Source organism: Saccostrea echinata, unplaced genomic scaffold, assembly GCF_033153115.1.
Source record: "Saccostrea echinata isolate AGI-Se365-2 ecotype Australia unplaced genomic scaffold, CSIRO_AGI_Sech_v1 ptg000030l, whole genome shotgun sequence".
Taxonomy (NCBI): domain Eukaryota; kingdom Metazoa; phylum Mollusca; class Bivalvia; order Ostreida; family Ostreidae; genus Saccostrea; species Saccostrea echinata.
The window spans coordinates 24,325,752-24,350,449 of NW_026889779.1; the positions used below are offsets into that span (position 1 = coordinate 24,325,752).

The 24,698-nt window shown below is 33.0% G+C and overlaps 1 protein-coding gene across 1 annotated transcript in view; it reads right to left on the reverse strand.

The window, feature by feature from the left end:
* Nucleotides 1–22,892, reverse strand: part of LOC133197572 (sodium-dependent dopamine transporter-like) — a 38,467-nt gene extending 15,575 nt beyond the window's left edge. The window contains exons 1-3 of the mRNA XM_061333673.1: nt 22,817–22,892; nt 4,158–4,261; nt 3,391–3,504 (exon numbers count right to left, since the gene is read on the reverse strand). Coding sequence (XP_061189657.1) covers nt 3,391–3,469 — 79 coding nt within the window. The 5' untranslated portion in view covers nt 3,470–3,504; nt 4,158–4,261; nt 22,817–22,892. The remainder of the gene's footprint in view (nt 1–3,390; nt 3,505–4,157; nt 4,262–22,816) is intronic.
* Between the last annotated feature and the right edge of the window lie 1,806 nt (nt 22,893–24,698).

Sequence of the window (24,698 nt, forward strand, 5' to 3'; positions counted from 1 at the left end):
TGATTCAAAATAATGTAAAAATTGGTTTAGATGTACTAGTTCACTGCACACATGGCATCATAAATGAAAATTGTAATCAAGTCAAATTGAAACTTAATATTGTAAAAGTAATTTGAATTTGTACCATAGAAAGAAGTGTGTAGATTTACAAGTATTCTCGCGCCAAAATAAATTAAAAAAAACCTGCGTCAATATTTTGAAATATTCGCATGGATAGACCTGAATAGAACTGCATGCCATTTGAGAGATTGTTCTATTTTTATTCAAACACAATTAATCTAGGTAACCCTGTTAAATACACATTGATAAACATACAATAATAGGTATTAGCATCTGTTCTGTATAGATTTCCAACCAATTATACTGCTTTTCTAAATTACAGAGCCTCGGGCAAACCCTCAGTATTACAAAAATCCCTCTTCTTTATTAGTTATATCTGACTTTCCTCTAAAAATATGCTTTTGATAAAGTGATCTATAGCATTGTATTAAAAGACTCACAACCTATGCTCAGTTCAATTATTTTAAATTTTACTCTGCTAGAATCCCGTGTTACCAACCATGCCCACTTTACTGATGAGGTTTTACACTATGTTCTCTGCTAAAACCAGATTTCTCACAACAGTTTTTTTTCTTCGGATGAGAAACCAAAGAGAAATCTGAATGAAACAGTTTATGATGTGCGATAGATATCTGCTCACATCAAATCTCGTATTATCAATGGGCTGCGCGATATTTGTAATAGTTACTTGCAAAGATATCACTAAAACGCTTCCAAAGGAACAAAATTTCAAAAAAAGTAATCGACTTTATCCTCCAAGAATGTTTTGATACACAATTGATAGGACTTTCTGTGAAGAATTATTTTTTTCCACAACAAAGATCATTGGAGAAAGCATACAGATCATTGGAGAAAGCATACAGATTTCAACTGATGAAAAGTGTGTTTGTTTAAAAGTTCTTGGTGTTAATTTATGTCATTTCCTGCTTCCATGAATCTTTATGAAATGCCATTTTTAAGATGTAACGGTACATGTACATGTGTACTTTAAAATCGGACTCCCCGTTCTTCATATTTACAGTCACTAGCCCGGTCACTGTGACATCTTAGGTCCGAAATGACCTTTGTTTGAGGGTCATGGCATATTCTATGGTCAATGGCAACATTGTTCATTAAGAGCATCTATGATTCTTGTTTTACAAACTTCTTGTCAAGACAAGAACTTTGTACGACCAGACGCTGTGAGCTTAATGTATACTCATGTCATCAACAACCTTTGTGTCAAGTTCAAGATTCAAATGGTTCTTTATTACAAAGAATCGTACCTTATGAAATGAGACTTTAACAATGATTTTAATTTTGCATTATTCTTCAACAAAATTGATGGCATCACATTTTCCCTGATGCCTATCCACAACAAATGGGCTGTACAATTGTGAAACTAAACCCTCTGACAGAATGTCTGATTTTATCTGCTCTCTCTGATTTATGAACTCAAATTCGCATCGCTGATATTAATTTTTTAAATCGAAAAATTTATTAGGGGAGTAAATTGGCATACGTAACTTCGTATTTTTTCTCTTAATGTTCCTTGAACCCCATTTAAAGAATTCATATATCAAAATCCGACATGATTTTGCAAATTGTTGGAAGTTTTTCTGAACAAAAAGACACTGTACACTACAAAAGGATGGCCTCGGTGAAAGAATGGAACCCCCTACGGTCTACTCCTTGCCTTTGTATCTGACATATCACGGCAAGACTGTAGTGACGTGAAAGAAATGTTTCACATTGAATTGGAACAACAGTATTGAATTACTCATTTAGTAAGATCTGTACAACAATAAAAAAATGTAAGAAATGATATCTTCTTTTTTTTTTTTAATTTCACACTTAAAGGATTTTTAAAAGTTGCCCATCATTGATAGACGTCATCAAATTATGTTTCAGGTACAGTGTATATTCAATCTGGTTTTGTGCCCTGATTCCAAAGAATGCAACAGTTGTAGAAACATAAATATATCTATCATAGATTTCACTGGAATATAAATCATAATACGTGTTATTGAAATGGAATGTCGATTGAAAAGCCTGTTAATTGAAACATCAACTCATTTACCTCATAAATAATTTCAAATATTAGCTTTAAGTATTCTCTGATGATTTTGATTCCCATGGCCAAATAACATTCATTTCCGAATTATTCTCTTCAAATAAATAAATTTGATTTATTTCTAGTGCTAAAGTTTTCCATATTGGTTTTTTCGAGTATCAAAAGCCGAAAAATAGAACCAAGAAAAAATTTGAGAAATGGATTTTGTTTTGGTGAAGGGAAAGTAATATGATCTATGGATTTCTTTACGACCGTTTTCATTAGATCTAATACCAAAATCACCACTACCCAGGCATACAAACAAATACTAAACAGAACATCAACACCCACTGTAGATTATTGGAATTTTACATCCGATTAGGCTGTTGGCTGGATGGAATGTTTGTTTCCGCATTGAAACATTCCCCTAGTAGTATTCCAAAGAATGGGAGTTGTACAGTAGTGTAAGACTACGAGGATCTACACGAAAGTACCATTAGTGGTTTTTCGATTGACCGCGGACCGACTAATATTTCTAATCATGACATGAGGAATATTGTAATAAAAAGATAGAGAAAGCACACGTTTATTTTCTACTATCATAAAAAAAAGTTCTACACTCAATATTTACCATGTTTCGAGCCCAAACCAAGAAAGAAACCAAAATATGTGGAACTTAAAATCGCAAAATAACATATTACTAATTAAAGATATTTGAAGGATTTTTTCATCCAAATCAAAGACCAAAGGCAACTTCATTCTTTTTTCTAAAGTTAATTTGTTACTATACAAAACATGACCATGAGACACGTTGCAAGCAAACAGTGCATTTCCTCTTTCACATCAAAAGAGTTAATCTGCAAGCGAAATTAGCCAAACAAATAACTGTATGTATTAAACGAAGCAATCACATTATAAAACCATTGACTGATTCGATGACTACTGTTTGTTTGCTTGGAATTTACATTTATAGAAGCTTTCATTCATTCTTATTCTTTCAAAATTAAAAAAAAACTCAAAATGGTAACAATATCTATTGAGAACAAGGACATAGAAAGATTCGCGATTAAAAAAAGGTCAATTCCTAGCATCTGATATCTTAATAAGAATGAACGTCAACTTCATTGGTGTCATTTTTTTCTCTCTCGATAAAGATAGCTATATTAAAGTGTATCTTCGCATGCAATTGAATCCACCTGTTTGACATAAAAATCTCAAAAATGCAATGAAAAGGTGACAAAGTTCTCTGATGCACTTTTTCATACACCTTGTATTACATTTTTTTCCAGTATGCCTACCTTGGGGTGATTTCTGGCTGTTTTCCATTGAGTCCGTGTGTTGATTTGTATCCAGACCGTCGGAATCCTTCAAATCCATAATGATTACGTCACGTCATTCATAAGTTTTCAAACCTTTAAAGATAAGAGAACGCGCTCAGAAAAATTTTAAATAATCCACTTTCCACCACCAACTAAGTTTAAAGCACAGCGGTAAAAGAAATCAAATGTACATGTATTTTCTCTAAAATATTTCATTTTAATAGTTTAAAATTAACTTGTGTTACTTCGTACAATTCATTTTGTTTTTCAACACAATTAAAGAAAGTTGCATCATAAATTGAATCGAGTCTACAGCACTGTTTATCCATTCAGTTACTTATCAAAATAAATAATCAGAGACATTTCGGTATAAACATGCGATTTGCTGTTTCTTTCCTATTGCATTTCATCAATGTTTTTCTTATCTTGTTCTTTAGAAAATATTTGGTCATCGCAGAAAAAAAAAATATCCTGCTCGATTCGATAAATAGCTTTAGCAGCTGGGAACGCAGCTCGGAGTTTTTACGCCTGTGAATTTGCAAGGGCGCATTTGTTCCATGTAGTAAAGCATCGTGAACTTACAACACTTTAATGCTTTACGCTATTGTTTATCTTATCACCCTTGTTGCAGACAGGGAAAATGGAGGGGAAAAGTTGTTTTAACGCCATGTGACATCTAATGATTATGCATATTGAATTTGTCTGTAATAGTGAAATAAAAATGAATTAAGCTGAGATGGACTTACTGTTGCTGTGTCTTCTCTGTTTCGTGCTGATCTCGCTGTTGATTGCATTACAAACTCCCTCTCTTACACATCTTATCCTGCGTCACTGTCACAGACCAGCTGACCTGATTTGAATTTAAAACGAAAACTTTTTAAAGTTTTCTATTTAGGTATTCAAGAGTTTTAAATCTTGTCTCAACAGCCCTATTATAAAATGGAATGTACTACTTTTCTCTGTGTGATTCTGTTACTCCTAGTTTACTCGGAGAGTGGATTTATCCAGTTTGTTTACTCGCCTTCTGTATCACCTTTGTATAGGGTCACAACAGACACCTTACAATTTTGTCTGTAGTTTAACATGACCGACAGAAACCATCAACTATCGCCCAGCGTCTGTCAGAGAACAGTTAATACATACCTGAATCTACATTAGGTCTACATAGGTTTGGACAGCTGAACATGTATCATCTTATGGTAATCCATGCACAAAAAAATCTAATCAACACTCAATGTGCTTTTATTAAAAGTCAACATCACCTTTCCCTTTGAATACCATATCCTTTACCTTTTGTGGATATATATATATATATATATATATATATATATATATATATATATGGTCACTCTTAATTCACTTTACGTTAGTGCATTCCGGTCTTCAACAGGACCTCACTTGGACTATATAAGGTTTGTTTAAGAGATTATACTACTTAAACCGCGCAATTAAAATCAAATCTTTCTTCCCTTACTTGAGGTTTATCGAAATGCATTACAGAATGTTTTCATTCCCCAATTCTTCTCATCAATTGAAAAGAATTCGATTGTGAAATCAAGGTATTAGACCCCAATTATATTTTTCAAAAAGTAAAAACTGAAATTTCTTCACGTCTGATTTTTTTCTATCTGTAAAACACGAGGTTTATATATTACTGAAACTACAGAGAAAGTTAAACAATGATTTTGGATTGACCTTGACCCAGTCAAAATACTTTGTTCATTTAAAAGTACGTGTATCAGTTGTTGCATCAAAATGCGAAAAGACAACATAATTTGCCGTGTCATATTCTATTTCACTACAGTGTCTTCACACGAATGTGTCAAATATTTCAAATTACACCGCCAAATCCAATAGCCACGGAATATACAAACCATATGGATTAACGTATTAGGTTTAGATCAGATTTCGTTATTTAATTATGTTTATAGGTAGTCCCAATGTCTTTTTAATGTACAATAAATCGCCTTGTATGCATTTTATAGCACGGAAACTGAAACTCGTTGTTTGTAAGATGAGCATTCCGAAATAAAACTTCGTCTACGACACTAAAATGAGGATAGTAAAAGTAATCCTAGATAGGACCTTAAACTAACCTAATGCATTATTTACCTATTTTCTTGAGAAAATATTTGTTCTTATATCCCTGTATGCGTAGCTGTATATATACATATGTCAATAGACAACAAACGGCACTGTGTGTATTTCTTTTTCATAAACCTATGATTTTGATTTTAAAAAGATTAAGTAAAACTTTAGAATTTTTCATTTCAAGTTTAAGTTTATACTCTTTGTTTTTCGAAGTATGTCTTAATTTCTTTGATATGGGCCACTTAAAAAATGAAAATAGTCTAGTATGAAGTTTTGTACTCTTTTCATAATATCGCTTATAAAAATGCAAACTTACCGTTCAGAAACTTCAATCTCCGTGTCAATAAATTGTACTACAACACTAGTAAGAATATTGGATGCAGAAGATTTAATATTTAACTTTTTTCTCACGGCACATATTTAAATCATCGATCTCAATCACGTGAGCACTTAATACATTAGCGAAAGAATTGGTGAGGTCTAAACGTACTAACTACAAGGATGCAGGATAAAGTCCCTCCGCGCCGGACAATTAGTCTATCAACATTCTGAAACAGGACCTATTGAAAACGGGTCAGACCAAAGATAATACGAACAAAGCCTAACCACCGATAGAGATAAAGGGAGATAATTACTGAACATAAATTACTAACTGCGGATTTAATTGATGTAATAAATAACAATATTTACAAATGGGGTGATGATTGCATATTGATAATATTGGGACTTGGACCACAACAAATCACGGGGAAATCGACAGTTCGACAACCTGGAGTTTTCAATAGCAGTCCAAAGCCACATATGAATTCGCCAAAGCGGAATGTCGTTCGTGTTTTCATAACTAAGTGCTTACTTGAATCTGAATTTTAATTGCATTGAAACCAAAATAGGTAATCGATGGATGCATATGGTTGAAAAAAACGCTCATTTGATTGCAGTTTCTTGTGCAATAAAAAATAAGTGAAAATAATCTTTCAATGCATGTTAGATAAAGGCAAAGTTTTTTTTTCATGAAACACAAAATGTAATTAAAATGAATTTCATCCTCTTTACAAAACCATCGAGACCATCAATTTTACTTTCCAATATCTATAAAACTGTGATCAACCCTGCATCTCGTATTGAGTTTATCTTTGGCACTGCGAAGGTAGCACCTCTCGGAAGCAGTAAATGGTCATTCGTTATTATGTGCGTGTTAATAAAACGCTTGATAAGGTTAACTAATGCGTTGTAAATCAAGGGACTCAGTCAGAAGGAAAATAGTTCCGGCAGCTTAGCAATAAAAATTTAAAGAACAAAGAAATAATAAAAAATGACTTTCCTTTTAAATTTTATTCGCTTATCATATCAAAATATCTGTATTTTAATGTAAAAACAAGGGGCCTGTGTGCAAATATTTTGATATATTGATAGCAGGGCAAATATGGACCCCTAAAAACATCAGAGGTAGGATCAGATGCCATCAAGGAGTAAGCATCCCCTGTACACCAGTCATAACCACCAAGAACTCTTTGTCTTGTTCGGAAAAAGGCAGTAACCCGTAGACATTCAACCATAAGACAGGATGTCAAGGTCATTGTGTCAACTATAGAATTTGCCAAATTTTGACTTTAAACAATGTTGTTGATAAACTTGTTTTAACAAAGTATTTGCCAGAAGCCTGTCTCAGTTTTAAAATTGTTTGTATGTAGAAAATGCGTATCGAATGAACTGGGAGACATAAACAAAATATGCCGGTGATAATGGTATACTAGTCCTGCTGCAAAAATAATGAAAGTTAAAGATAAAAATGTTGAATTCATTACGTTTATTATATAATAACGAAAAAAGAATAATATTTGACTTATTTCAACCGACTTGATTATGATTGATTTAGAAAGAAAGAGGAGTTTTTGGAAGAACATGATTTTTTTTTAGAAAAATGTCGGTATATTTGCCTGCATTTGGCCTCTCCTGAAAAAATGAAAATTCTGAAACCTCATTGCATATCTAAAGGAAACGAACAATTATACATTAAAATATGAATTGGCCACTGCATAAAATGTAAGAGGAGTTCTGGGAACCAGGAATTCACAGAAAAACGTCATTTTTCGACCCGCAACAGGCCTAAAAGCTTTATAGGAAAATTCAGAAACCTTATTGCTCATCTACAGTGCACCAACATTCGTATTCCAAAAAAACTGGTTAGATAATTCATTAAATTTAAGTGAAGTTCTAAGAACCAGAAAAACGTCCTTTTTAACCACCGCTTTGTTCTTCGGAGAGAAAATGAAAACCATGAAACCTTCTTACACACCTACAGGGCAAAACTAATCAATTTCCAAAAGATGGTTTTGACTTCTACATAAAATATAGGAGGATTTCTGGGAACCAAATTTTTTGTGGAAAAACTTTTTTTCGAAAGCTAAGGTGAAAATGAAAATTCCGAAACATATTGCATATCTGCAGGACACTACCCATCATATTCCAAAAGACAATTTTCTTACAGTAAAAATACAAGAGGGGTTATGAGAACCAGATCTTTATAGGAAACATCGCCTACCTTCCCCCAGAGTAAAATTGAAATCTCAAAGACCTTATTGCACATCTACAGGACATCATCAATCGTACTCCTAAAGATTAATTGCCTCCCAATCTAAATGCACAAGGGATCTGAGGAAGAAAAGAGAGAGAGAGAGAGAGAGAGGCCAGGCCTCAAGACCATGACCTGAGAACAGACTTAAGTCAAAATTTTAAATGATTAAAACTTCTTAAATAATTCTGATAATCAAAGGAACTTTTTATCATTTGTTTGTATTTAAATATTATACAATATGCAATTTTTGAAGCATATATGTGAAATAAAACTCGAGATGAAATATGGAGATAACAAACAGCTCAAAAGTCCATTGAAACAATACAAATCGGGAGTAGATACTGAGAATCATAATTTTGACTTAAGTCTATTCTCAGTTTATGGTCTCGGGGCCGGGATAACAATTTAATTTCGAAATTAAATTTCTTTAGAAACTGCTGATATAGAATACAGGAAAAAAGGTGTTTGTCAAACATTTCAGAAGCAAGTTAAGTGCAAAACAAAGTTATGCAATTAAGTTTCATCTACATGTCGAAGGAGTATGACAAGTGAACATTCGAAGCTTTTTAGTACTAGTTATAGTAAATTTTGTTAGTTTGTATTTTCTTTAGGTGCATTTAAATCAGTGTCATTTGCATAAGCGAATTAAATTTCTTCTAAAATCGACAAAATGAAATGCGGAAGGTAAAAATATACGTGTAACATCAATAATATTTTGCTAGGAGGTAGCAATCTAATCCTTGACTGTAGTACAATTGCTTTTTAATGTAGTCAATTTGTTCAACAAGTAAAATAAATAACAATTATCCCTCAATCTCAGACTGTTTGTTAGAAGCTTTGAATGCAAACGACTCACTTGTAAAGATCACGGATCTGATCTTCAGCTTCCCGCGCTTTCTGATCAATATCGTCTGCCCGTGAAGGAATTAACACTGGGATATCAATCAATATTGTTTTATTCATGTTTGTTTATTATGTCAACAGTTAATTGTTTACATGGACAAGATATACTTTACGGGCAATTATCTAGTCCGATGTCGATTCGATGCAGTAAGACCATGCCAGGACGTACAGTTCGGGGACTCCTTGCCTATTTGATTCTCAAAGTTCTATAATCATACTAAGTGCTACGCAAACTAGTGTGATGAAGCAATTATTTTGAAGAAAAGAAAAATCATAGAATGTCAAAGTAAAATCATTAGCAATACAGGACCAGAATATATTAAATAAGAGACATAAATAACTTACTTTATTGTTAATTTTTGTCTCTTTTACAAAAAGCGGTCATTATACCATATCCGTAAATTTTAAAATGCAGCTACACATTAATGACAAAGCTTAATTTCTGGACTATACATGTCAGAATCGGTAAATGCACCAGGTATAAAATATTTCAAGAATCAAAAGACGTAATCCAGTTGTAAGTAAGAAATTGCACATCTACAGAACACCCCCAATCATGTTGCAAAAAATTAGATGCAAGCCTCTAAGTGGCCTCTAAAATTTAGGCGCCAGCTGGCGCCTTATCCAACAAATTTAGTCGCCAATGCAAATTTTTAGTCGCCAGCCAATTTTTTTAAGGCACCAAAAGTTAATAGTAATCATTATTGGGAACAATGACGTGATTAAGAAAACATGACATGTCCATTGCTTAAAATAATGTCCCCTTCTTATAAACTTCCTTTCGCTTTTTTCAGAAAAATTGTCAAAAATGTTAAAATTTCCAGAATCCGACGATTGCCAAGTCAATTTAAAATGGTCGCAAATTTGGCGACCTATGGAAAATTTATAGGCACCAATCAAAAATTTTAGGCGTCATGGCGACTAAATTGGTCGCCAATTAGAGCCAGGATGGCTACTATGTACAATATACGAGGAGTTCTGAGAACCAGGTTTTTGTAAAATAAAAAACGAAGTTTTTCGACCCCCATTTGACCCCCAGGGTGAAAATGAAAGCATCTCGCAAAAGATAAAATGGCTACTGCAAAAAAAAAAAAATCTAAGAGGAGTTCAGGGAACCTGGTTTTTGTAAAATGAAAAACGTCGTTTTTTGATCCCCAATTACCCCTTACGGTGAAAATCGAAATTCCGAAACCTTATTGCACATCTACGGGACTCTCCTAATCATATTCCAAAATATATATAAGCTACTGCAAAAAATATAAGATGAGTTCAGATAACCAAGTTTTTGTAGAAAAATACCATTTTTAAACCCCAATTGGCCCCAGGGTAAAAATTGAAAATTTCAACAACAAAAAATTTGCACATATTCAAGACACCCCTAATCATATTGAAAAGATGAATTGGCTACTGCTTAAGAGCCATTCTCTGTAATGACTTGAACTTTTATATAGGAGCTATGGCAGGCATAGTCTCAGAATTTCTCCAAACTCTCAATGATAAAAGTCTTTGATACCATAAACTCAAATCAGGCAAAATCTGATTGCTACGTGTCATGGTTACCATTGCAACATGTCCTAAAGTTTGAAAAATAGCATTTTTCAACATGTTCAGAGTCCTACCGTTAACGTTTGCAGCAAAGCAAACAACTGACAATGACTGTTTCTGAAAGTTGAAGGCCTGATGTCTTAAATGCATGATAAATATGTTTGGTAAATCAACTATTACATAGGTTACTATGGAAACAAAGTATTCAAAAGTAATAATTTTGTTCATTTAATTTTAAAAAGTCATAGACTTAAGAATAAAAACAATTATAGGTTGAAATGCAAGCAAATAATAGACAAAAGAACCTTGTAACATATGCCAAGGACGAAATATGATATTTCTTATTGGTTGGCAATGGTTGCCATAGTTTTAATACCACAAAGAGATTTTAAATTTTCTCACTTAGTGTTTTAATCTTATCCTATATATTTAAAAAGCATATTTCTATATAACTGATGATCAATTTTTAAAGGCGTTGGTGTGACTCTAATTTTCACATTTCAAAAAATTCAAATTCAATTCTTTAAGTAGAGCGTTGCTATGGAAATTAGCCGAAAAAAAATCATAAAAATCTGAAAATATTCTGTTTCCTTGGATACGTACCCTTGTATGTAGATTCACAAAACTTTTATGATTGATATTTATGAGCAACTAACCTGACTTTCAATTTTGACTGCCACCCAATTTCTAACTGGATGCAAAAAGATGGCACATAGGGTTTAATATTGATAAAAAATGAAGCAACAGTGTTGTATTTTTCAACAAACTTTATCAGTATATATGATATGCAACTTTAGTTCTACCAGATAAGTACTATTCAAGTTAAGTCAAATAATGTTTCTTGATTAAAAGGTAAGTAAATTCCTAAGACAGCAAAAAAAATATCACTTTAAACAACTGCTACGTTGTTTCCATGGTTACACTGCAAAGTAACAATTAATCCCAATTTTTCTTATGTTGCAAGGTCTTAAGGATGTATACTTGCCAGTCATGAATTTTATTGTTTCTCCTCAAGATAGAAGCATTAACCCAATCTTAGCAACAGATTTTGCATGGTTACACTGTGTGACCATGGCAACCATGTAAGTTATTTTTAGAATAATATTCCCAGTACCTAATTACTTAAGGTCAAATAATTTTATTGTTTTTCTTAGGTTGCTGATTGAGTTTTATCATGTAACACCTATCATTAGTGAATATTGAGCATTTTTCAGCATCTAAAATGTATTCCAAATGTACCCATGGTTACCACTTGCTTAGAAATAAATTCTAAATAGTTTCTTTATTGCATAAGTGGCAACAAGGTGTCATGTTTTTGTGGGAATGGTTTGTTTGTTTCTCTACGTCTTTTTTTAAGGCTTAATAAAGATTCAAATTAGCTGAAAATCTCAATTTTTCCAACTTTTCTGGCTGTTACCATGGCAACCAAGACACATAGTAATGAAATTTTAATGGAATTAAGTTTCATCAAAATCGGTGACCATACGTGGCAAAGAAGTTTAAGTGGTTACAGAGAATTGCTATTAAAATGTAAGATTTGTTTGAGTAAAAAGATAGAGTGACAGACGGACGGAATAGAATATATCCGAACTTTCATAAGAAAGTTATAGTCCATGTAAATTTTTAAAAGATTTTTTTTAAATTCACGGCCATTAATTCCATTTAGAAATAGGCCAAGAGTTACAACCTACATACTGACAACTTTCGGCTTAAGCCATCTGATATTCTCTAAAGGAGAAATATTTGAGGCAGTGGTGATTTTTCCTTTGCTTCAGTACACGAGAGTCGATACGCTTCTATTTGGAAATTGACAAGTAGCAATGGAGTGCGGTTTTCACAATGATGGTATCATAGTATTAATTTGAGAGCCTTTATGGGAGTACGATTTAAAAGGATATTTACGAGGGCTCTGTTTGCTACAATCACATCAAGTGCAAAGTTAGACACTTTAAAATTGGTCGTAAATGAATTCCTTTTAATGGATGTCTTTGATGTGAGTTATTTAATAATTGTTACAGAATTAATTCAATCCGACATCTGTATTGTGACTTTAGCTAGATGGAATTCCAATAAATCGAAAACAATTCAAAACATTACCTTGACCTAGATATCTTAAAAGTTATAAAGAAAATTGAAATGTTTTCACTAATGTTATAACTTCAATATATAACAAAAATGATAATTCTTTATCTATAACATAATTCATATGTACACCGAAAGTACACAATACCCCATATCAAGGACCGGTCCGAAAATCCATATCACGAGTCGGACCGGCGGGCAAAAATCCATATCAAACCGGAAGTAACGTTTGTTTAAAGTTTAAAAGTTAATTAACTTGATTTTATTTAAATATACATGTAAGATAATTCTTTACTAACATCTGTGGATTTTGTTTTCAAAGATCTAAAATTTGCTTTATTAGATTTTAAAGAAAAGGGACATAAACATGCACGAAACATTCATCAATAATTTTATGTGAACTCGCATATTAAGTATTTTAAATATATGATAAATTGAATACTACATACTGAAATCCATATCATATGTCATATCAGCCCTCGGGCCCAATATCAGCCTTCGGCCCTCGGGCCGACATGGGGCCACTCGGGCTGATATGACATATGATACGGATTTTAGTATGTAATATTCTCTATATGTATTGTTGCCCCATCCTATTCACAGGGGTCATGAATCATGATTTGAACAATTTAAAATCTACACTACCCCAGGATGCTTCTTTGTAATTTTCAGCTTTTCTGACCCAGTTGTTCTTGAGAAGAAGATTTTTAAAGATTTTTATGCCCCCGTATCGAAGATTTGGGGGTATATAGTTTTTGCCCTGTCCGTCCGTCCGCAAAAAGTTTAACCTTGCCCATAACTTTTGATTGGTTAAGCTATGGCTTTCATATTTCACATGTGCATTCCTTGTAACAAGAGCTTTCTTTGGGTACCACCACATTTGACCTTTTGACCTTGACCTTGGAGTTTAATCCAGTTTTGTAAAATTTTACCGAATTTTAACCTTGGCCATAACTTTTGAACGGTTGGTGCTAGGGCTTTCATACTTCACATGTCTAATTCTTTTGACAAGTCCTTTTATTGGATACCAACAACTTTGACCTTTTGACCTTGACCTAGGACTTTGACCTACTTTAAAAAAACTTTAACCTTAGCCATAACTTTTGAACGGTTGGTGCTAGGGCTTTCATACTTCATGTGTAATCCTTGTGACAAGACCTTTCTTTGGATACCAATAACTTTGACCCTTTGACCTTGACCTTGGAGTTTGACCTACTTTTGGAAAACTTTAACCTTGGCCATAACTTTTGAACGGTTGGTGCTAGGGCTTTCATACTTCACATATCTAATTTATGTGACAAGGCCTTTCTTTGGATACTAACAAATATGACCCTTTGACCTTGACTTTAGAGTTTGACCTATTTTTGGAAAACTTTAAGGAGGCTGGGGGGTCAACAAATTAACCATCAGATATAATTTATTTTTTTAGATATGATATCTTAAGCTGTCAACTATCATTTGGCAAACAAAAATTTCATACATTTTAGTTTTAAAATTTGATCATTTTTGTATATCTTTATATAGAGCTCTTCTTCTAAAGGAGATCAATATAGTCTGAAAATGGCCACAACCACTCAGCCCTCTTAACCTTGGTCATAACTTTTGAATGATTGGTGCTTCGGCTTTCATATTTCACCTGTGTATTTCTTGAGAGAAGGCCTTTCCTTGGACACCATTAATTTTGACCACTCGACCTTGACGTTGATCTTTGACATACTTTTGATAATCTTTTACCTTTTCCATATCTTTTCAGTGGTTGCTGCTAAGGCTTTCATATTTCACAGGTATATTCCTCGAGACAAGACCTTACCTTGGGTACCAACATATTTGATTTGCATTTGAGAAAGTTTAACCTTTGCTATAAGTTGCCATACGGGAGCATCAGTGTTTCACAAACACATCTTGTTCCTATATATTTCAATGTAAAATTTTGATTCCCCATTGTGGCCCTATCCTACCCCTGGGGGTCAAGATCTGAACAATTTACAATCTCCACTTCCCTAGGCTGCTTCCTTGTAAGTTTCAGCTTTTCTGGCCCCGTGGTTCTTAAGAAAAAGATTTTTAAAGATTTTTCCTATATATTTCAATGTAAAAATTTGATTCCCAATTGTGGCCTCATCCTACCCCCATTAGTCATGATTTGAACAATTTAGAATCTAAACTACCCCAGAATGCTTCCCTGTAAGTTTCAGCTTTCTGGCCCAGTGGTTCTTGAGAAGATTTTTAAAGATTTTCTTATACATGTATATTTCAATATAAAACTTTGATTCCCCATTGTAACCCCACCCTATCCCCGGGGGTCATGAATTGAAGAATTTAAAATCTACACTACCCCAAAATGCTTCCCTGTAAGTTTCAGCTTTTTCTTGCCCAGTGGTTCTTGAGAAGAAGATTTGTAAAGATTTTTCCTATATATTTCAATGTAAAACTTTGATTCCCCATTGTAGCCCACCCTACCTCCGGGAGTCATGATTTGAACAATTTAAAATCTACACTACCCCAGGATGCTTTCACGTAAGTTTCAGCTTTTCTGGCCCAGTGGTTCTTGAGAAGAAGATTTTTAATGACCCCACCCTATTTTTGTCTTTTCTTGAATATCTCCCCTTGTAAGGGGACTTGGCCCTTCATTCTAAAATTTAAGCTCTCCTTTACCCAAGGATGCTTTGTATCAAGTTTGGTTAAAATTGGCCTAGTGGTTCTTGAAAAGAAGTTTAAAATGTGCAGTTTACAGACGGACGTACGGGACAGACAGACTGACGGGCGGACGACGGACAACAGGTGATCAGAAAAGCTCACTTGAGCGTTCTGCTCAGGTGAGCTAAAAAAGCTCAAACTCCAAGGTCAAGGTCAAAGGGCCAAAGTCGTTGGTATCTAAAGGAAGGTCTTGACACAAGGAATGCACATGTGGAGTATGAAAGCCCTAGCACCAACTGTTTAAAAGTTATGGTCAAGGTTAAAGTTTTTCAAAAGCATGTCAAACTCCAGGGTCAGGCTCAAAGGGTAAAAAATGTTGGTATTCAAGGAAGGTCTTGTCACAAGGAATACACATGTGAAGTATGAGAACCCAAGCACTAACTTTTCAAAAGTTATGGCTAAGGTTAAAGTTTTTCAAAATTAAAGTAGGTCAAACTCCAAGGTCAAAATGTCAAAGTTGTTGGTATCCGAAGGAAGGTCTTGACACAAGGAATACACATTTTAGGTATGAAAGCCCTAGCACTAACTGTTCAATGTTATGGCCAAGGTTAAAGCTTTTGCAAGAGTAGGTCAAACTCCAAGGTCATGGTCAAAGGGTCAAAGTTGTTGGTATCCAAGGGAAAGTATTGTCACAAGGAATACTCATGTGAAGTTTGAAAGCCCAGACACCAACTGTTCAAAAGTTATGGCCAAGGTTAAAGTCTCATAAAATTTTGAAAAAAGTGGGTCAAACTCCAAGGTCAAGGTCAAAAGGTCAACTACGATGGTACTCAAAGAAAGGTCTTGTCACAAGAAATACACATGTGAAATATGAGAGCCATAGCTCCAACCAATCAAAAATTATGGGCAAGTTTAAAGTTTTTGCGGACAAACAGACAGACAGACAGCCAGATAGACGGGTGGACAGGCAAAAACTATATGCCCCCGAATCTTCGATTACGGTGGCATAAAAGGGTAGAGATAATCAGCAACACTATTGTTAAAATATTAGAACATTCCTTATTTTAGAGAGGAAAAGGATGACAATGACATATATGTATTAATTAATAAATCTGATATCAAAAGGAATAAGTACATATGACAGCATCTATTTACTATTTATGTAAGGTTTCAAAAAATGTAGAAAAGTCAAGGAATCTTTACAGTGACTTTGAATGCGTCTTTGAGTTTAATATTGACTTTCATTGCCATGTGTAGAAGCATCTCGGTAACATAATGACATGACAAGCCTTTTTCATCACAAAGATCTAACATGTGAATTCCTAAAGCAAATTAAACAATTTAATTTGGCTCGCTTGGAAAATAAAACTATTACAGACCCCCAGGACTTACAAAAACTGTAAAACCTCTTGGATTAATGCACTCTTAGAGAATTTGTTCTCTGTGACCTTATAACATAAAGCCATGATTTAAGACATCTTTTATTAAATATGTAGAACAAAGCTGGTGTTTTCAAATGACGGAAATAATGACCGATATAACATCAAAAATTTACGACAACCACCCTGAGTAATTACTTTATTTCCGGTTTCATAATCAGACTTCTGTTTACATCTTTAACTTCTAGTTAAAAAGGCAATACATTATCAATTTTACAGCCATTTAAGGCATTGATTATCCAACAATTCGAATATTACCCCCTTTTATGATGTCGTTTTAATCGATCTAGAGATTCCGTTTGTAAACGTGTTTCTGAAGTATTCTACTAATAAAATCCACTGCTTTAAAAGGATGGACTTTATTTAAAGGAACATTGCTGTTCAACGACTCTTTCCCTTTGAACCTCATCTCAAATATAATATATAAAGAATTTTTTTGGTATACAAACATAAACATAGAGGGTAAAGAAAGAAGCCCCGAAATAAAGGTTTTACAAAAAATTAACCACTTGCAATCAATATTATAAACTCTTCTTACAGAAAAGTTACTATATGGTTAACCTTTCTATATAAGACTCACTTTTGTAGAAATTTTAGTTATTGGATTTTGAAATATTTTTATCATGCATTTCAGCGGTTTATTTCCATCTAAAACATGTTTCAAATAGAAAGGTTTACTTAATGAACCATACTAGGGACTGCAAAAATGAAGAAAAGGTGTTTATACAAATCTTGCTATAAAGATATTCATGGCTTAGATTTTTACTTTGAGCAAACTGAAGCAACAAAATCTAAGTTAATTTTGGGAGATAAATTTGTAAAACAAAACAACACTCCGGAAAGCGTGAAAGATAAAATGGTGTTTGCAAGAAATTCAAAGCAATGATTTCAAAAATTAAAAGGAGCGGGATTCCTCCCACAGCATTCGCTAAGGAAGCAAAGTGTTGAAACAAATTTGCGATCAAAACATTTCAGCTCATTCTCATATTTTGAGCGTTCTAAAACAATATTTTAAAATTAATTTTTAGGTCATAAATACATTAAAGTAAACAATACTGCCGTGGAATCAGGCAAGATACTTGTGAGAAATTCACAGACACACGAAGCCGTCCGCGATAAGCGCATCAAAAAATAAACATAGTTTTCTGGAATTCCAAACAGCGATGGAGGTAAGGAAAACGTTGGTCCTGAGCACGAGAGCAGTGAACAAATTGCAACTCGGTTGCTCCTAAACATCAATTCATAAAAAAAAAATATGTAATGGAGTTTTTTATTTCCATTTCACGGATAATAAAGCAGCTAAATGTGGCATCTTTCGCAAGAGTTCACAAAAATAGAGGTTTAGTTATCAAGTCCGAGATTGTGCTTATCTGACTGACGATAAGTCCAGCGTTGTTTTACTCGTTTAATACGTAATGTCTGACGGGTAATTAGCCTCCTCTTCATTATTCTCAGTGTTACATTTGTGTTATCATGACATCGCTCTAAGATACACTAACATTTTTCACTTTGATTTTCCAACTGCAGAACAATGTAGTTCAAGATTCTTTCTATATTAATTTGGGGGAGTACCACATTTAGTCTCTCAATTTATGAAAGCCACTGTGGCGACTCCAGGTCTAAATTTGGAGCCCTCCATAACCGACATGATGTGGAGCCTCAGTATGAGTAAAAATTCTCGAAGGGACGTTAAACAAACAAACATTTCGAGAAAAGAACACAGTAAAACGATTTTTAAAATGTGCTTACTCTATGTAGAAAACCTAGTCAATAAGTTTGATACTTGATGGTCCTTTATTTATTAAGATGTAAGTTTGGTAGAACCTATATTTGGCGCAAAATTATCAAGCTAAAATAAGTAATTTGCTATTTGTCTTGAAATTATGAAATAGATGTTTCAAAATGATCTACAACCAAAGAATGGAGGCGTACAAGGCGAGGACAGTCCCTCGATCTGAGACAAAATATTTCTCAAATTTTAAAGTTAAAAATAAAAAATTATATATTGTCATTATCATGTTTTACATATCTGATTCTTTTTTTAATTGAATATACTTATTAATAAATAATTTATTTTTCTTCAATGTCTTTAAGGTATGTGAACAGAAAAAAGTCTGAAATATGATTCGAAATCAAAAGGTCGAAGTAAAACGCGTTAACCGCTTCTTTACGTATTCTTCTTATCATTAAATTTAAATAATCTAGCTTGTTGAATTGTATCATTTTTTCAGAAATGATTTAAACAGACATGTATTTAATTGTAATTTATAATTACAATGGATTTGGGCACAAGTTCTGAAAACTTATACCTTCTCCCTACATGTATATTACAAATTTAAATTGTCATAGTTATACATGAGGTTTTAAAGTATATAATATTTGCAAAAAATTACAAATCAATGCATTTTGTAGATTATAGATACGTGTAATTTTGTATAAAAATATGCTGGCATATTTATTAATACTAACAAGGAAATCTACCAGAATGGTTAATAAATGTTTAAACAAAAGAAAAATAAGAGACGTTCATTCTCTGTGCGTGGCACTCAATGAATCTATCCTCCATGATAAGACGTGTATCTAAAATGTGGATTTTATCGAATAATAACAAAATTATTGAAAAATTCTTTTGTGGCATTCACATACTTTGGACATACAATATAATAATGATATGTATCCTCTACTTTACAACACAAGCATGGAGGGCTTGATATAAAATTGCATCTCTACAGGTCATCATTCAATACACAATTATGCTGAAGTCTGGTTTGAAGAACATTAAGTCCTCTGTTACCGTTTTCAGAAATGTTTGATTTTCACATAGAATGGGTTCAGACTCCGTCTTGAAACATAAAATTTTACATTCATTTTTTCATCACTTAAACGTTTATGTAGAATGGGCACATGATTCATATTTTAAAAAATAAATACTTATAATAGACCCATTTTCCACCAAGTATGCTTAAATGTCAACTTAAAAACAAATTATCAATAAGATGAATGAATCATACGTGTTACAGATGACATTATTGACAACATATTTTTTTTTTAAATATAATTTTTTTTACATACTTTGAAAATTAAGAAATAGATTGTCTCAGAGTGGGGGGATTGTCTCGCCTTGTACGCCCAAATTCTTTGATAATGACAAACATCCGATAGGTAGATTTGATGTTAATTTGGCACATAGCAGATTGTCTAAATGTTTTACAGAATTTATGAGAGCAGGCACAAGACAGGCCCGTAGAAGAACCGGGGGCATGGGGTAGAATGGGAGGGATGTGCATCCTCCCTCCAATAATTTTGTCTTTTTTCGATTTTTGACCCCATTTTCTTATGCAATTCCGCAAATCTCTATTCCTTTTAATGCTGGAGTGGATCAAATCTCTATTCTTTTGAATTCTGGATCAGATTTCCAGATTGATCGACACATTATCTTGTAAATTATTGGCTGCTATCTATTACAGTGTGAAAAATAAGACTGTAATCATATTGATTACAATTTGATAACTAAAGAATCTGAAGACAAAAAAATTTCAGGACACCTAATCTTTATTAAATGGTTGTAAAACACTGACTGGTGTCGATTCATAAAGTACATGTATATCTGTTGTAGATACCAATCATCTTTGATGCCTAAGCGAGAGTAAAGTGTGCTTACTTAGAAAAGAACCCCGAAAAAAGGGAATGAGAAGCATTGACTGAGATGAAATCCCTCGCTATTCAAAATTCTCTGAAGCTGATGAATAGCTAAATTTGATGAACATGAATCTGCACTTAAATAAGTGATCTGTTTTCAACTTTAGACAAATATTGGTCTTCCAAGTACCGAAGTTACCCAGCTATCTTTTTAAAGTGTAAATAAAGAGTTTACAATTGGAATATCCTGTTCATTTGTAAAAGAATTTTGGAGAAATAAAATACCACTGACCCTGAAAACTATCGCAATACATCGCCCAGACGGAGAGATTTGTTTAAGGCAGAAAATCGTTACATTGATCTTCAAAGTCAAACTGTCGATGCTTGTTTTAAATCTAGTTATACAGTACTAAGTGCAATTACAAACAAGTAAAACGAAACTCTTTCTCTTCTGTATAAATATTCCTACATGAATCTGTTCTCTAAAGAGCGTTGTAGGAAGCAAATGTTTGGCAGCATGAAAGTTTACATGAATGGCTTCAAACAACTAGATAAAAAGAAAAACAAATAAAGTATTTCGTTAACACGAAACATTTTCAAATTAATTTTAATCACTGCAACTGCTTGTATATCTTTAAATTCAACATAAATACAACTGGACCGTCGCCCAGAGTTTATTTTTTGGTTTAGTTTTACTTGCTTCTGGTGTTTGTATTCTACATCCTTACAATTCATCTTGAACAGATAATACGAAAATTAATTGAAATTTTACGATTTTTAAATTAAATATACGCAAATGTTAAAACAAACATTTTTTTTTCTTAAATAACATTTAGTTCAAGTACTTGTACAGAGCCAAAGTACGCTACACTGCGTGTAAAATATCTCGGTATAATTTTTATTCATTTTTAAGAAGAAACTTTAAACTAGCATATTGTTTAAAAGAATATTTTATAATTTCAAGGTTTTTTTTTATATATATATAAATTGACAGTTAAATAACAAACCTCCTAAGCTTTGGACAAGATAATTGTGTAAATATATGGTAGATAATACCTTTACAATGTATCCGCGAGAATACGTGCATGGAATGTTGCATTTACTTGTGAGATTATATATATATATATATATATATATATATATATATATATATATATATATATATATATATATATATATATATATATATATATATATATGTATGTATGTATGTATGTATGTATGTATATTAGAAATTTGACATAGGTTTTTATGTATCTCCAGTTATTGATTTGTCAATGTTATCAAAATAATGGGAAATTCTTTATTATAAAGCACCGGGGAACATCATTATTTCCGCTAAATTTTCTATTTATCACGTTTTTTCCAGTAAAGATTTTGTAGAGATAGTTTGAAAACATAAATCAAGAAACAAAATGCAAGGAGTGAAAAAACTTTTGTAACATTTGGTAAATTTGGAAGAAAATCAGAAGGAATAACTTTTTAAAACAGATTTCAAAACAATTATATAAACTGGAAAAAATAAAAATTAAGCTTTTGCTCTCTTGGAATCATATGAGTTATCAACGGATGCTTAAGATTTCCATTTTGCTCAAAGTTATACGTTATTCCATGGTGTGATGATTCAATACTGCATGAAGCGATTTAATTCATGTATTACATGTAGCGATTTAATTCAATGTACAAAACATATCTCAATGTTCGTTTTCTTTCTCAAAAAGTAAGTTGAATATTAATTTTGATTCATTTTTTTAAAATTTAAATCAAAACTGAGATATAAACATATCTGAGCAGTTAGTGAGAGTAAACAAGCTCTCACAGATAATACACAGTCATATTTAAGAAAATAAGTATACGAATGTTTAACATGTTTTAAATCAGAGAAAATATGTCGAAATCTGTGAATAGCTGTAAATGTGTTAAGAGCTGTTATATTTACAGTTTTTCCCGCCCATATGTCGGGGTTAGATTCCCTAGAAATCACTTAACAAGAGTGGGCCCTGCTAAGAATATGATCGGTAATCTCACGGATCAATGTTTATAGAGTCTCATCTAGGGGAACCCAGCGTTTTATTGTACCGCATTTATCTACAGACAGACTACATTACATATCTAATGGCCTCTATATAGTAAATTTGCACCTTAAAATTATTTACATGTCACGTTTTATCGTTTGCCATCTAAAAAAGCGATGGAGTTTGTGACGTCACAAACTTTTTAAGAAACGGTTTTCGGTGTGTTTGCATAGGAAATCTGGAATAAATTTCCCAAAATATGCAATTCATTCATGCCCTAGCTTTCTCTTATTGCTTTAATCTGATAATACATAGTCTTTTAATAATAAAGTTTCTTTTTTTTTTCTTTTTTTTTTTTTTTTGCAGTACAAAAAAGCATGCATTTAACAGGTGGTTATTATAGATGTTTCTAGTAAATATATGAGAAACCTTAAAAACTTTTTTTAAAATTTTACTTTTTAAAATAAATTAAGTCAACTTACCTCACTAAAAAGAAAAAAAAATCCAAATGTTTAATTTTTCTGGATATTAAGCCCTTGAATGATAGGAGATGTTTTATCTCAGGCAGCACCGCTGAAATTGAATGGTCTCAGTTTGTGACTGTAGTATCCCTCCCCCACTTTCCTCGTGAGCCGACAGTTTAATGTTTGGTTCGCGCGCTATAGCCGTTCGAGATTAGTGAGCGCCAGCAATAAATTCTTTTACTGGGGTCCTGAAATTTCAAATTATATAACTGCATGCTTTTATGGTTTTTATCATTGCAATTTTTTGTCAATGTGAGGCGAGGAACAGTTGAAATAAATTGACATAAAGACAATTTTCAATTTAAAAAGTTATCCTGAAATTTCAATATAAACATTTTATATATAGCTTTTGTTTTTAGTCTTACTATTTGGTTTGTTCTCTTAAATCTTTACCACCCATGTGAAAGGTATTAACCTTGTAGAAGAGCGCGTCTGGTCATCTCATCGCATTCTTCTCAACAACATTCCTGGCCATTCTGTGGTTTGTTCAGTCTGCCAAAGTAAGCAACGAGATTTCGTCTGAAGTCACTAATGAGGCATGATGACGTCATCGCTCCCACTGGCTCACCGATACAACGAAAATTTCTCTGATTTATAGAGTTTAGCAACTTTTATAAAGAATTTTTGAATTTTTGAAGGCAAACTGAAAAGAAAATGAATTTAATGATTTGCGTTTCTCTTTGAATACTAGTATATATACTGCAAAATCGTCTAAAAATCTGTATACTTAAATATGTCCCAGAAAAGATAACTCACAGAGTTATACTTGATATAAAACGTTTGTTAATTTAAGTATCAGATTGCTAGTTTTCCTTTTTTATTTGTATTCAAGAGAACGATGAATGTCATGTGTATTTTATGCTACTATCCATCTGCCGATAGTGTTGACTGCCTATAGGACATTTTCAGTTGGGTGAACATTTACAAAATAGCGACTACGGATCTTCCGTATGGAGTGCACAGGGCACTAAAAACTAGTGTTGTCAACGAGAACCCGTTAACCGGTTTACTGTCGAACGGTGCGAGTATCGGTTAGTAAACCTGCTACCCGGTTGTAGGATATATATAGACATTTTGCTGATTAAATATAGTAAAAATGTAGTTTTGTTTTTAAATGTATATTTACATGACATCAATTTCATCTACCGTTAGTCTCAATATATTCACAAATTCGAGATCGATTTGTTTTGATTAGTTTTCGCGGTTTATCTAATTAATGATTTTGAATGCCAAGGGGTAAACAAGCTTTGAAGACCTATAAAAATTATAACCTTATCAATAATCTGATTTAACAAATTGCTGTCCCAGACAACAAAAGCCTGGAAATAATCGTCGATTTGACAACCTAAGTAAGAACACTGCATATTTTTCACACTGCGTTTTATACCACATTCTAGAGATTTAGTAGAGCAAAACTGAAATCTTCTAAGAAGACATTTTTTTCTGTTTCTTTCATAATTCGTGATAAGAACTAAAAGGGGATACAATTTTTTTACAAGAAAATTAGAATTCACATTCAATTAAGTAGAATGCAAAAAAATAAGAAGAGATTAGGATGTAAATAACGGGGAAACTAGCATACATGTATATTCCATTCTGACGAAGAGAATTCATTTTCTTAAAGTCGCCATGACGCAGTGGTAGAGCGTCCGCTCTAAAGTTGCGGATCGAGTAAGGAGTTATTCTTACGTCGCGGGTTCGAATCCCACTGTGAGACGTTGAGACCGGTCTTTCGGATGAGACTGTATAAACCGATGTCCCGTGTCGCAGTAGATGCTCCCTCACTGCTCAATAGCCTTGAGTGCCGAGTATAGGTCAAAATTTACAGCTCTCCACCGGC